The 14054-nt window shown below is 35.7% G+C and overlaps 1 protein-coding gene across 1 annotated transcript; it reads right to left on the minus strand.

Moving 5' to 3' along the window:
- Positions 1 to 9018: 9018 nt before the first annotated feature.
- On the minus strand, positions 9019 to 11080 carry c2cd4a (C2 calcium dependent domain containing 4A). The gene is made up of 2 exons (XM_055034895.1): positions 10991 to 11080; positions 9019 to 10896 (listed from the first exon to the last, which is right to left on the minus strand). Exon 2 carries the CDS (start codon positions 10867 to 10869, stop codon positions 9523 to 9525), a length of 1347 nt encoding a protein of 448 aa, XP_054890870.1. The 5' UTR covers positions 10870 to 10896; positions 10991 to 11080; the 3' UTR covers positions 9019 to 9522.
- Positions 11081 to 14054: the final 2974 nt, after the last annotated feature.

The following is a 14054-nucleotide window of genomic DNA, read 5'->3' on the forward strand; positions in this document are numbered from 1 at the left end:
GTCTTCAGGAAATACTTACAAATAAATGGTATAAAATAGCTAGCGCATGTGTTCATGCAGCAACATGTAGTTCTAGCGCAAAGAGAGCTACCCTTGGAATTTACACACATGAAATCAAGCATAACTACCTTCATTTACTGATCTTCGATTTGACTATCAATAAGTGTCATTATTAGAAAAAATTGGATGTTTACTACCACTTAGCTTCCTGCAGAGGAACATGTGTTCGATCACATGCCGTGATCACAGTTTCATTCAAATGGACATGAGGTAGGGTGTAGGCCTTCATTGCGTTATTCCAGACTCCATTTGGGTTTTGGAAATGTCCTAAGTTGTATTGCCCCCTCGAAAACGCTCTGGGAAATGACTCTCGGGATTGCATGTTCCCCACTGATAACTTTGGATCATAATTTCCTACCGCCCTTCGTTGTAGCAGTGCGCATGGTGCACTGATGCTACGTCATAGATTGCTTGCCATTCACAAAAACATGCAATGAGGAATGCCAACAGTTTGATTCACAAGTTAATAAGAAGGTTTGCAAGTGTACCACATGTTTCACAATGTGTATAACACTATGCAGAAATGCACTCCTCAACATTTACGTGTAAATGTTTGTCAAATTTACACGTTTCAAATTGCACAAGTAGCAATAAACTACGCATTCAAATCCAAAAATATGCGTGCACGAATCACCAGCTGCGGATGGATCTGTCAACACTGCCTGCATTCGACTTTTGAGACTTTCTTACCGCATATACTCAGTTATCCCAGCTTTTTACCAGCCTTGAATGCATCATTCTCACTTTTGAATCCCAAGTGAGATGATATTACACAATGGCTGTAAACACTTCTAGTGAGGTAAGATAAAAACAAACAAAGCAATACCAAGTACCACAACTCTACCAAGCTTTGTAAATTGCAAAGATTAATTTAGACTTTGTTCTTTGGAACGTCACCAGTTCGTCTTCCTTATGGTTTTGTGAAATGCTTAATGTATATCTTACTGCTCTGTCGAAGCCTTTCCACATATTTTATAAAATGTTTAAGTGTTTTGACAGAAACATTTACCTATTTTAAACCAAGTCTGTACACAAGATTGCATAGTTTTGTCACAGATTTAATTCCCTTTATTTTCAATTTCATTTGACAATATCACATTTTGTATAGCAGTCATGAGCTGTGGTCTGGAAGCCCACGTAATTTGCATCCAATCTCTAACACTGAAAACCAAATTTCCTCTTTCTGCATCACAGAATTGACATGTGGATCAACACGCGATGCCTCACATGGTGGGAAACCTGCTGATGTCCTCACTGTGTGGCCTTGGACACATGAAGCAATGCTGCAATGCTCATCAATCAACCAAAGAAAATTCACAATCTGTATTTGAAAAGGTTTTGATCAAAGACCTATGCAGGATTTTGAAATAACTCCAGCATATTAGGATAACAGCACTGTAAATGAAAGTCCAGGTTTTTCTCAGTTGTGTAAGGGACACAATGAAAAAATGGATAGACCAATAAATGGAATGAATAGTTATTTTTCATAAATGTACTGATCAGATATGTGTTATGGATGTTTGTCCTACTGAGTTGAGAATAGTCAGATCCAGGAAACTGCAAAAATACAACTATCTGAATATTACTTCAGAAAACTTTGTCCTGGGCCATCACCAGAGCAATATTTTAATAGTGAAATAAAAAAAAAAAACAATAAGTGCAAAACACACACAAGTTGTTTGTGTTTTCTTTCTAAAATCATTTGGAAAGTATTTAAAAGTAAAAACCCTCAGGTTGGATATAGTGGCTCTCAGTTTGTTGCCCTCTGTATTTAGAGCACACACAGGTCTCAGTTTAGCAAAGGCAATAAACATGCAGACAGACGTCAGCAACTTTTATGTGGCTTCAATTTGCGGTCTGGGACACAAATAATGGACACATCCTGTTTCATGGAACGTAACCATAAACTAATTCTTCATAAAGTCTAATTATTTCAAAAAATGTCTTGCGATGGAAAAAAAAACAAATACTTGACTAGTTAAAAGTCCAATGTCACAAGGATAAGAGCAGTTATTTAGTACATTAATGAGGCAAGAATTAACAAGAAATTTCAAAACAATGAATTGTTATGTAGGTGAATTGGAGTGTGAGGTTTTTGGCCTCTCCATTCTAACAGATGCCGCCAAAAAGTTCTGAATTTCAAAACAGACCCTCAGGCTAGAGCCATATTGGTAAATTGTAGTGCAACTTCAGACAAAGAAAATTAGATGTGTGTAGTTGCAAAATAGAAGCAGAGAGAAAACTACATTTGTTTCCTTTAGAATATAAAGATTCAGACCCCAATTACAGGTAAATATTGTAATACAGTGACCTATTTTGATATCAATTAATAATCACTGGTGAATGATTGAAGTAATTACAAATGTTCAGTAGTTATTGGCCCATTAATCCATCACAAGGCAACAGAAAACAAACAATCAAGCATGTACACTCACACACAATTTAAAGAGATCATTTAAAGTTTAATTAACAACCATGTTTTTGAGAACACATGCATAGGTATAAAATACAACCTTCATTCTCATAAACCCTTGGTCAGAAGTTGTACCCTGGACTTTCTTGCTGCAAAACTAAAGGGCAAACCACTGCATCACCATGCAGAATTTTGTCTATGAAACTAAGATGGAACTAAGATCCTGAAAAAGGCCAAATTGAGAATTAGAAAAAGTATTTTATTTAACCATGAGTTTTTGGTGGTTTCCCTGATCAGGTGAAGTGTTTAATCTGTGCCAAGGTTTGGTAAACCCTTGTGTAAAAATAGGACATCTGTTTGGTTTCTGTTGATCAGTTACCAAGAGAACCAAACTGGCAAACAGAAACTCATCACTTAGCCATGTTTACCTCTGATTAAATGGCAGGATTATACAAGCTATTGGCCATGTCTCTTATCAGAAAAGCTCCAACCAAATGTTTTAATTACACCCCTTGTATTATCATAAAATAATGCACCGTGCTCATGTTCTAAAAAGTCTATTTTCCCTATTGATTTTAAATTACACAGGTCTTTCAAAATTGTGTAGACACAGGGACAGTGTAATATAGATCTTAGGTGGGCAAGCTCCTGACTCCTTTTCTTACTTAAGTGTGATAAAATAATAAAAACTCAAAATATTCTGAGTCATGAAACATTTTATATTTCAGGAAATAGTAAAGTTTCTATGAAATATATTTTTCCAGTTACCATAAAAATATGTATGTATATCTTTTTTTTTTTGTAAATGTCTGAATATTTTCAAAAATACTTGGTAAAATTATGAAATATAAAATTTATTATTTAACATTTTAATCTATTATATGTTAATATAATGATTATTTTAACAATTATTTGATTATGTGTTGCAACCCATATTTGTTTTATCTTTCAAACACATCCCATAGTTTTTTTTATTTTTTTTTATGTAAATATTTACATCAAACTCGATTAATTTCTGTCCGTACAGACCAAAAAAAAAAAAAAAAAAAAACAAGTTTTAGAATGACGTGTGGTTTTGCTTTTTTCATTCTCAGGCTCCTCTTTATATCTTTTTTTTTAAGGTGCTCTAGACACATCTATTGATAGCTGGCTTTGTATAGCAGCAGCAGCAGCAGCAGCACGACAAAGGCTAAGATGCACCTGAATTAAACAGACAGGGACAGACTGTATCAACTCGTGTCAAAATAAAAGCATCTCTCACATGAAAGGCGGGATCTCCATGGTTTCCCCCCAGAGCTGGGCCTTGTTGCCATGGAAGTAAAAGGCGCTTCTGAATGAGGAAAAACACTGAATTTCAAGCAGGAAGTGTCTTCTCTCTTGCATGTTTAACATGAATGTGTTTTTGCCCGATTCTGTCATATAATTTTAAGAAAAAAACAACATGGGAATAGTACATGTCACATATGTTTCTAAGTAAATGAAGCAGACTCTGTACAGACACACACTGACACAAACCTTTGACAAGCCCTGTCATGATGGACTGTTTACTTAACTGTGTAATGGCCATTTGGGCGATATTAAGCCATGCTCATGTTGATCTCAATGCAATTACCCATCACACCAGCATGTGCCTGTTCCTGAGGATGATCAAAAAAATGAGAAGGTTGGAGTGGAAGAGGAGGTTATGAAGCAAGACAAGTTTATTTGTATTGAACCATTCATACAAGCGATAATTTGAAGTGCTTTGAATGAAAATAAATGAGCTGAGATTAAAAAAAAAGAATGTATTTACAAATAAAATATTAAAAATATTGTAAAATTTAAGTCTTAGGTAAACATTATTTAAGAAAAAATAAACACAAACATATTATTTGACCTAACTGAAAATAGTATTGGTGTTTTAGCCTTATTTTAAAAAATTTGAATGTTCCTGTTCATCTCAGGTTTTCAGTGAGTTAACCAGTCAGGCATATCCAGTTATTGCAGCTGCCTGATTTTTTATTTTTTTTTTAAATTAAGATTGAAAAAGACACCATTGCAATAATCTCACTTATTGAAAAGCATGAACACATTTATCTGTGTCATGTTTTGACAGTAAAACCCATCCATTCATTCATATATTCATTTATTTTCTTACAACCTTATTCCATTGGAGGGTTCAGGAGGGGGGCTGCCAAAGGGCAAGAGGCATAGTATGCCCTCGACACGTCATCAGTCCATCGCAGTGACAGTGAAACCTTTATCAAAATAGTTTGATAATAAAGTCTAGCTTGAAAACCTAAGCATTTTTTGTAGCAATAAAAACTTAGTTCTGGCTTTTTTCACATTAAACTGGAGGAAATTCTAACATAAACATTCATGGATATTATGAACACACAAAACTGCACTGGACAATAGTTATGTAGTGAGACTAAAGAGCTATAGATGTAATCAGCATACTTATGGTGAATGATGTGGCAGTTCTCAACAATCAAAACAAGAGTAAAAGTGGCCTGACAATTGAACCATGTGGAACCTCACAAAGGATGTCTGCTTTATAATTACCAAATAACACAAACCAACTGCACTGAGCCAAACATACTCTGAACCAGTTTAACAGAGTATAATCCCATTTGCTTTTCCACTAGTATTTCCAAGATGGTGACTCTAGGTCCATTTTAGGTGAAACAAATGTTAAACTTGAATGTAGACTCTGTGCTGTAATATATAATCAAGTTGGAAAAGCAATGAAGAGTTTGTTTATTTTCTTCATAAAATTTGTTCATGAACTACCTTCATATCTTCTTTGCCAGTGTTCTATTAGGATCTGTTAATCACATATTATAAGACCATCCAGATATGGCTTCTTTAAAAGGGGAGGAGAGAAATTACAAAATGCTGATGTAGCCTAATTTTAAAACATTAACCACTCCTTGCCTTTACTAATACAATTGTTCATCACAATTGTATGATGAACTATTTTTACTTGCTTAACCACCCTTGCACTCAGACTACTTCAAGGAGACTTAGCCTCAGCACTTCTGCAAGGTTGATTGAGTCCAAACACATTTGTTCTGTTTATATAAGTCTCATCTGATGTGAGGAGGTCTGAGCTACAGAATGTTTGGTTGTTATGTACTAAACATGTCACGCTTGGACTCTGCTCCATGCAGTGCCTGAGGTGATTGAGTGGCTGGTGTAACACAGGGTAGGTACACAGGCTAAGTGATGGGTCGGCTACGTGCAGAAGCCCCATAGTCTGGTCTTCTCCTCACAGTAAATAGAGAATGTCTGAACAGAAAATATGTTAGGCTGGAAGAGCAACTTAGTTTTATATATTTAATTTTATGAAGCAGATGAACAGTCTTTAAAAATATAGATTAAATTGCAAGGAAATAAGTTGAGAGAATGTATTATTCATATCATAAGACTTGGTGAACTATGCAATGTTTATTTTAGTGGCTGAGAGTTTCTGAACTGGTTTCAGAGAACCTGTTGCTAATTTTCAAAGTTAGGAGTTAGTTAAAAGAAAATAAAAACATAGATTGCCTCCTTATTACTTGCACTGATTATGTTCTGAGAACCATGTTCGTGTAAATAAAGGAGCCATTAAACAGTGACGCAATGCACCTAAAACAACAATGAGTCGGAACACCACCATTGACATCATGGAATAAATCAATTCTCTCGAAACCAAATAATCACATTTACGACTTACACTAGCATTTTGAACATTAGATTTTTATAAATACACGTTCTAAGAACGAATTGCCTATTACCACCCCTAGAGCTTTTGCAGCTCCTGTTACATTACAACCACAAACCTTATATTTTGGAGAATTTTATAATATAGACCAACAGAAAGGAGGAAATATTGGTGAAATTGAAGGAAAGTGACTTGTTCATATTTTTTAAAATAAAAATGTAATGAATGTGCTGATAATATTTTGTATCCTTGTTTTGTTTTGTTTTCATCTCTATCAGTCTTCACATTATCTCCATTGTTCCTTTTTTTTTTGCCACTTTTCTATTAAGACCAGATTTGTGGACTACATAACTAATGTCCAATCAAAAGATTTTTTTCCGTCTGAGCAGTAGATCTTTTCAGCTCTAACAGAGTTAAGCTCTCTAAGTCAGGCCAGTCGAGCTATGTTATCATAGGTTTGCAGTTTTATCAAATTTTCTCTATTTTTTGGCACCACCACATGTTCTCTAAAAAAACACCTGAAAAGCATGGGTAGAGCAGCTGCAGTTGTTCTAATGTAGCAATGTACACAGGTAGTTTCTATTTACCAATAAGGTGATTTTTAAAAGTACTTGGTTGCAGAGGTTTTATTTACGGCTGCTATTTTAGACTTCTATTGATAATTACACACAGACATAATCTTCAAGCCTTTTTTTTATGTTAATTTGACAATTTTCCACCTTTAGCCAATGAAAGTATCAGACTTAGAAATAAGAAGAAAGGCATGCAAAGAGCTGAGAAAGGAAATAAGAAAAACATCAAGTTGACCATACTTTCCTAGATGATGTCTAATTATGCATAATCTCAAAACAAAACTGGAAAGAATATAGAAAGTAAAAAAGTAAGGTCTTTGCACAAATATTTCTATATTATTTATTATATGTTTGTAAAAAACAGCCAGAGGAGCCTAAGTTATATTGCTATTTTAATACAAATACATTGCATGATTTAACATTAAATAGTTAAATCATGTTGATCTTGTATAATTCTGACAAGCCCTTTGTTCTATCTGGGCTTGGTAACAAAGCTGTTGTGCTTAGTTAAAATAAGCCCATGCCAGAGAACAAAATAAACTGGCTTAAACGGCATGTTTTGCATTGTGCTGTTATAACTTCATATGTATATCAACATTTCTGGACTAAAGTAGGAACCTGAAAAAACAGAAAACAAGATAAGGGAGCAGGTTTGAACAAACTGTTTCACATGGGAAGCTGTAAAATGGAAACTAGTGATATGGTAGGAGAAGGAGGTAGCGTATCATTAAAAGAAAATATTATCTTTCCATTTTAAGAACCTATTGAACTTACTGGTTATGATGCAAGTTGGAAATGGAATGGGTTCTCAGTATTGAAGGATGTTTTTAGGTTCTAGATGTTTTCCAGCTTAATGTACGTTGTAAACATGGGTAAAGGGTATAAATGTAGAGTGAATGTAACTAGGCAACTGTTTTAGGACATGCTTCCCCACTTTGGCTTTTACAACCATGGAGAACAGTTTGTGAGGACGCGGTTGTTTCCTACAGATTTAACAGAGATAATCAACACCTGAAAATTTTGCAAAACTGCAAAGACATGACTGCCTATTTAAACTCCTAAGCAACCATAACATAACCTTTTTTTTTTTTACTTTTCCACAACTTAATCTTATTTCACCAGTTTTTATGAGGCTGTTTGTTCTCTAATGTTGCCTTAAACCGAGGCCTTAGTAGATATTCACTAATTAGATGACCTCGAAATCATTTAAGGGTGTCGGAGTGAAAAGGTCACAGTGTAAATGCAAGTCACGCTTTTCATATTATTTATGAAACCTCTAGAAAACCATATGTCTTTTTCTATCTTCACAATTGTGTTGTACTTGTTGATCTGTCCTGCTAAATCACAGTGAAATATTTGCATTATCCTTTTTTTCTTTTCACTTCAGACCAAATGTAATGTTCTATTGATGTTCGTCACACCAACGTGGAGAGGAAACAACAAAGGCTTTACCGCTTTAAGATTTATTACTACAAATCCCTTCAAATATTATCAGTGGTTGACCAGATAGCCCGGGCTTCACGTCATAAACTTTCATTTATTACCGGCTGTTTCACAGCTGAGTCAATAGTGAGCACAAAAGTGTTAAGCAGCATAATTCTCCTTCGCAGATCTGGAAAAATCCCCTTTTTAGGACGGACTATCCAAATATGTAAGATGTTTAAATGTTTCTTCAACAGAAATTGCTTCTCATTATTAGCCTTGCAAAACACAAAATCACTATTTTACTTGTAGAACACAAACATCCTCTGTGTTTTTCATAATTTAAAGGTCCAGACCAAGCATTAATGGTTAAGAATGAATCATTCTTTTAAACCTGATCTTTAGGACTGATTAAAAATACTCTACTCACAAAATTAAAACCCTCATCCTTTGTCTTTATTTAATTTTTTGTCATTGCTGTAGAAATACATCAATTCACCAAATGCATCTAGTTTTTTGTTTGTTTGTTTGTTTGTTTGTTTGTTTGTTTGTTTCTTAAATATTTTTCTTAAATATTCTGGTGCATTTGCCAGTCCATTTTTAGAACTTTTCTGTGCCATGGGAAACCTTTTTAATCTTTAACTAATCGCTGCCATTGCAGCTGGTTCTTTTGAACCTGATCTTTATCAGTTAAAGCAGCATCTCATGTGGATGATGTTTTGGTCTGGAGGGAGTGGTGAATAAGTGTGAAACAGAAAGATGTCCAGTTTTAGTATTTTTGATTTAATTAGCAAACTGTGAGCATCATTTCACTTTTAGAAAATTAAAAAATTACAAGAATAAGTATCTTATTTATCTCAAAGCAATATATTCCAGTACACGGATAACCAAAAGTTATGTTTTACACACCCAAATCCTATTTTTAAAGGTTAAGAAATTATAAATAGTCAACAATAATAAAATAAAATTAAAAAAAATCCTGCAAGGTTTTATGTTTCTCATGATATTTTAATCAACTGAAAGGTCAGGAAGTAAACAACAGGCTTAGGGGAAATATGAGATGGTTGCTGTCTGACTAAACAAGCTGGTGATGCATCCTCATTAACAAACCATCAACTCGACATTTGCAAAATATTTCACTTAACCCACAGATCAACATTTTCTCAGTATTCTAATTTTTCTGTTATTTATAAAGTTTTGTGTTGAAAAAAGAGATACTTTATATGAATACATTTGTGTTCTACTCTAAAATAGATTCAACACGAACATCCTCTGTGTTTTTCATAATTTAATAAATACAAAACTGATGCAGTAAAAAAGGAAAATAAATAACACAAACACAAACGTAACCCATTAAATACGCGGTTAACCTACATTGTTACGATACTTGAAAGAGGCAGATCACAGTCACCAAGGAGATAGTCTCTTTTGAGGGTGCACATTTTGTTCACCACTTTAAAGCGAAGTGATCTCTGGCTAAGATCTTCCTCTGAGATACCGTCAAAGAAGAAATCTTCATTGAATATTGGATTGCGGCTCTTTCTGATGACCGTGCTGCGCTGCTTTTGGAGTTTGCCTGGGACCAGTGAGAGGCTGACGCTGCAGTTGATAATCTTTGGATCAATAGAAACAGGATAAAGGCCCTCAGCACTGATCAGCCGAACACGCAGTCTTTGGTTATCAGGACAGTACTCTGCTGAGAGTCTGAGACTGCCATCTTTTCCTACAAGAACCATTCTTTCCTTCATCGCCCTCTCTCTGTGTAACGTCAAGTCCATGGGAAAGATGTTGGGTGGGGCCAGGCTGTAGCTGTTGGCCAGGCCATCAGCTAACCCTTCAGAGGCTCTCCTCATGATATTTGGGCTGTTGTCTGTGGAGCTGCCCTCGTCTGTTGACAGGGAATTGTTTCTGGATACCATTGCTTTTCTTATGTTCCTTGAAAGCAGCAATTCATGGCTCAGTGCTTTGAAAAGGGAAGACTTGGCAGGGCACCTGGACAGCAGTGGGGAGCTGAAAGGCGATGATTCAGTGGAAGAAGTCGTGTCACTGTCCAGAGGGGCCTGCCAGTTCAGGGTGCAGGTCCTGGGGGAGAGCTTGGAGGTCAGATTGTTGAGGCTGAATGAAGAGGGCCTGGAGGATGGTGAGGCAGAGTGGGATAATTTAGAGCACGTACTGGAACGATTCCTGGGCAGCAGCAGAGGAGAGGAGCCTGGATCAGAATGGAAAATTGACTCCTTTCTCCTGGTGTGGGGGCTCTCTAGTAATGTGCAAAAGCCGTAGCTGGTCTGAGTTTTTGCCAGGTGTGGAAGGGACAAGGCAGCCTGGCTTTGGGGATCTGCGTTAGTGGTCTCCTCATCACTGCAGCCATCACAGGGGCTTTCATCCACACTTTCTACCTGAATAATGTGAGGATTTAGCAACGCCTCATGAAATGTTACTTCGGCCTCTGGTTTAGCCCTCTCACAGGAAGGTGCATTGATGCGAGCTGTTCCCTTTTGATCTGAGTTCTTCATCTCCTGGAGGGATGAAATTGTTGGTGGGATGCAGAATTCTGGGATATTGTCAGGGGTGATGATGTTGGGACAGTGAGAAATCCTTCTGGATTTGTCCGTCTTTTCTCCCAACATGATGTCACTGATTTTGAAGCCAAGCTCTGCTGAAGGCATAGGCAGGTTTGATCTTTCTACTGAGGTGCGAATCTTTTCTACCACCCACATGGGTCCTCTATTGGAAGGCAAGTACCTCTGCAAAATAAGAATTACATATTATTTAGGTGCTCTCAAATGTGACTAAAACCATACATTACTCTTAAATACAATCTATAAAAGGCTTTCCTACCTTAAATCCTGAAAATAATCTGAAGATAATCCAAAAGGTTGTTCCAAATTTAGAGCTGAGAGAGTGAGAAGTTTTCTTTACAGCAGCTGGAGGGTGTTCTCAGCTTGACGCACGAAGATGGTTTAAATGAAGCAGGATACCAATAAATCTCACACACACCCCTTTGGCTGCTTAGCCAGGTTCCTCCCACTTTCCTTTTACTGCCGCTGGTTCCCATGGAAATGTCCCAATGGCAACAATGCTCATAGCCCAGAAGTAGATACTCTACTGCTCTGGCTGACAGGCCCGAAAAGGGCAGCAAACAGTTTTGCACAAATGACGGAATTGCAATTCATATGTGACTTTTTTCCTGTTTTTAGAGGGCGTCCAGCCTCTTTTTGTGAACTTTAACTAAGCAGTATGCTCAGATAACAGTTTGGAACAGTTTTTAAGAAAACAAACCATACAACATTTAGTAAGCAATGAAATCCATTAAGCCACAGGTTGGTAAGTCAACAGTATAACAAGATTTGTTTGCCATATTTTAATTAGAAATGAAGTCAGTGCCGTGTTTGTTTGCCACGTATTTGGTAAATTAATTTTAACTTTAAAAAATGTTATGCTGGATTATTACATCACCCACACACCACATGTGTTTCGAATATTCAACATATGTAACTATTACATTCTCATGATTCATCCCACTATGATTTCAGCCTCAGCCAATTGAAAGTAGAAAAAGTGTAAAGATGACAGATAAGTCTGTTGGCACAGTATGACTGTTAATATAAATAAATGTAAAAGGATGTGTGACTGGAGTAAATAACAATCTTCAAAACATTGATTGCTCACATACTAAACCTCTTGTGAATCACAGTAAAATTTCAATTAGGAAATATTTTGAAAAGCTGGGATATTGTCAGTAACCCTTTAAATGCAGAAACATTAGGTATTAGAATTAGGTATATTAGAGGTATTAGTCTTAAATTTTTGTTTTTATTTTACACTTTTAAGAATCTTCAATGCAAGTGGAAACATTCTTGAACTAAATGCTTTGCTCACACGGATCACAGTATGAAAAACTAGAGAAAGATTTGGCTGAAATGTCTGTTACTCAAATGTTTCAGTTTCTATTGGATATCTAAATCACAAAAGATTTTTTTTTCCTACACGTTGCTATTTAGATTTCCAGTTCTTACTGGAAAGTATGTCAATGCTGCCCTCTTCTGGTGAGACATAAAAGAAATTCACAGGATAAAGACCGCTTCCATATTGATGATCATTTTTAGAGTGTGGACATTGGCAAAAATCCCATTTTAGCTACAGGACTAAATGTTTTGCATTTACATAGTATATTTTGCACATCATCAAAATTGTACTACTGCCTATCATTTATATACACACACTGATGCAGTGTTTTGTCTATTTGAACAAAGTCTGTCTCTATGCAAAGAAATTTTTTCTCACCCATGCAAAGATAAGCATGTGCTGGAGCCCACGACTGGATTTAAATGCCTTTTTGTTCTGTCAATAAATAGAAAAGATAGAAGTAAAAGCTCCACACTGCCAAGCACAAAGTTCAAGTGGAGTGTCTTGGTTACCAGGTGTCACTATCCAGTAAAGGGTTACAGTGGTGTCAGGGGCACCAATGTACCAGGAAGGCAGTCTAAATGGGGTACTTCTCAGAAATGTTTTCCTATCTGACCACATCTCATCAGCAATTCAAGAGTACTTTGAAAGCCTCTTTGGAAACCAGAGGGCCATGAGATTATCAGAAATGTAGAGTGAAATTGTAGAGACTCTTTTTGTCTTTAAATATTTTTTATGAATTACATAAACGTTATTTCATACTAGATCTCACTGCTTTCCGTTGTCATCAGAAGACTATATGGCCTAAAATAAAATGTACAAGTAGTTAAAAGAAAGCAAAGGTAGGTTCCCTATCATAATAAGACATTCAAATATGAACAGTTTAGCATGTGTTCTTAAAACACGTCACACTCCCATTTCCAAATCCCATCTTCCCTGCTGTATGTGCAGGTCCATCCAGGTTGTAAATGCTGTCAGTTCTCCTTCAGGTGGCAGTATGTGCCCAGGAAATGGCAACAATGTCCCGGTTAGAGAGTGGGAGGTAAAATTTAATTGAAAATTACATTAAATCTATACTTACATGTATTATTATTATTACTATTTTCTTTAACATTTCAAAATTTGAGCAACTTCACAGATATGCTAGTTGTCAACATACAGGGAAATCTTCAGTTTGACACCAACAGTTACACTTTGAAAGGTAAATGTTTAATCATTACTGCTGCTTAGGTCACATTTATGCGCACTGCAACTTATTGAGGTGTATTCGTAAACACCCCTCAATAAATTATAGCCAATTCATGATGACTGCTCCCATATCAAACAACAAACATAAACAACATCAAACTTGGCTCTACTTTCCCAGTAGCTATAAGGAATTAATTGCTTTCTAATGATGGTGTCGGGTAACAAAAAATGTGGGGATGATAAATACTCCAGGAGGAGGACTCCCAGTTTTTTCCAAATTCACCATTAACAATAATTAGTTTTAAATGAATTTTAAAAGAAAATTAAAACCAAAGTTAAAACCAAATTCATACATTTTCATATAAGGAATATTAACTTAACTGATGTACATATTAACTACTTTATCTTCATAAATAATTTTGGTTTCATTTTAAAATATACATCACGGTGTAAAAAACATATTGATTTTACCATTTGCAACCTGTCAGCTGTTTTACGTTTGTTCCCTTCTTTAATGTTCTCTGTTTTCAGTATTGCCAAATTCTTAATAAATCTATTATAATTCACATATTGTTAATAATTATGTGAAATTCTGATTTGAAAAAAATTACTTTAAAGTTTTAATATTAAAGCATAAATCAAAGACAGGCTGTTTTTTTTTCAGTTATAATTACTGGAGAGAAAATATATAGTGGTGGAAAGCATTCAGCTGCAACTTCACAACTTGTTTTCTGTACCTACAAACCTACAGTTGATCTCACATCCAGCTTTCAGCAGATTCCTCCAAAATCACAACAGAAACATGGTG

The sequence above is a fragment of the Poeciliopsis prolifica genome, unplaced genomic scaffold (assembly GCF_027474105.1).
Source record: "Poeciliopsis prolifica strain line A6 unplaced genomic scaffold, Auburn_PproV2 SCAFFOLD001, whole genome shotgun sequence".
Taxonomy (NCBI): domain Eukaryota; kingdom Metazoa; phylum Chordata; class Actinopteri; order Cyprinodontiformes; family Poeciliidae; genus Poeciliopsis; species Poeciliopsis prolifica.

Bases quoted from the DNA above. Each gene is read 5' to 3' on its own strand.
- c2cd4a (XM_055034895.1), bottom strand. From the start codon at position 10,869: ATGTGGGTGGTAGAAAAGATTCGCACCTCAGTAGAAAGATCAAACCTG.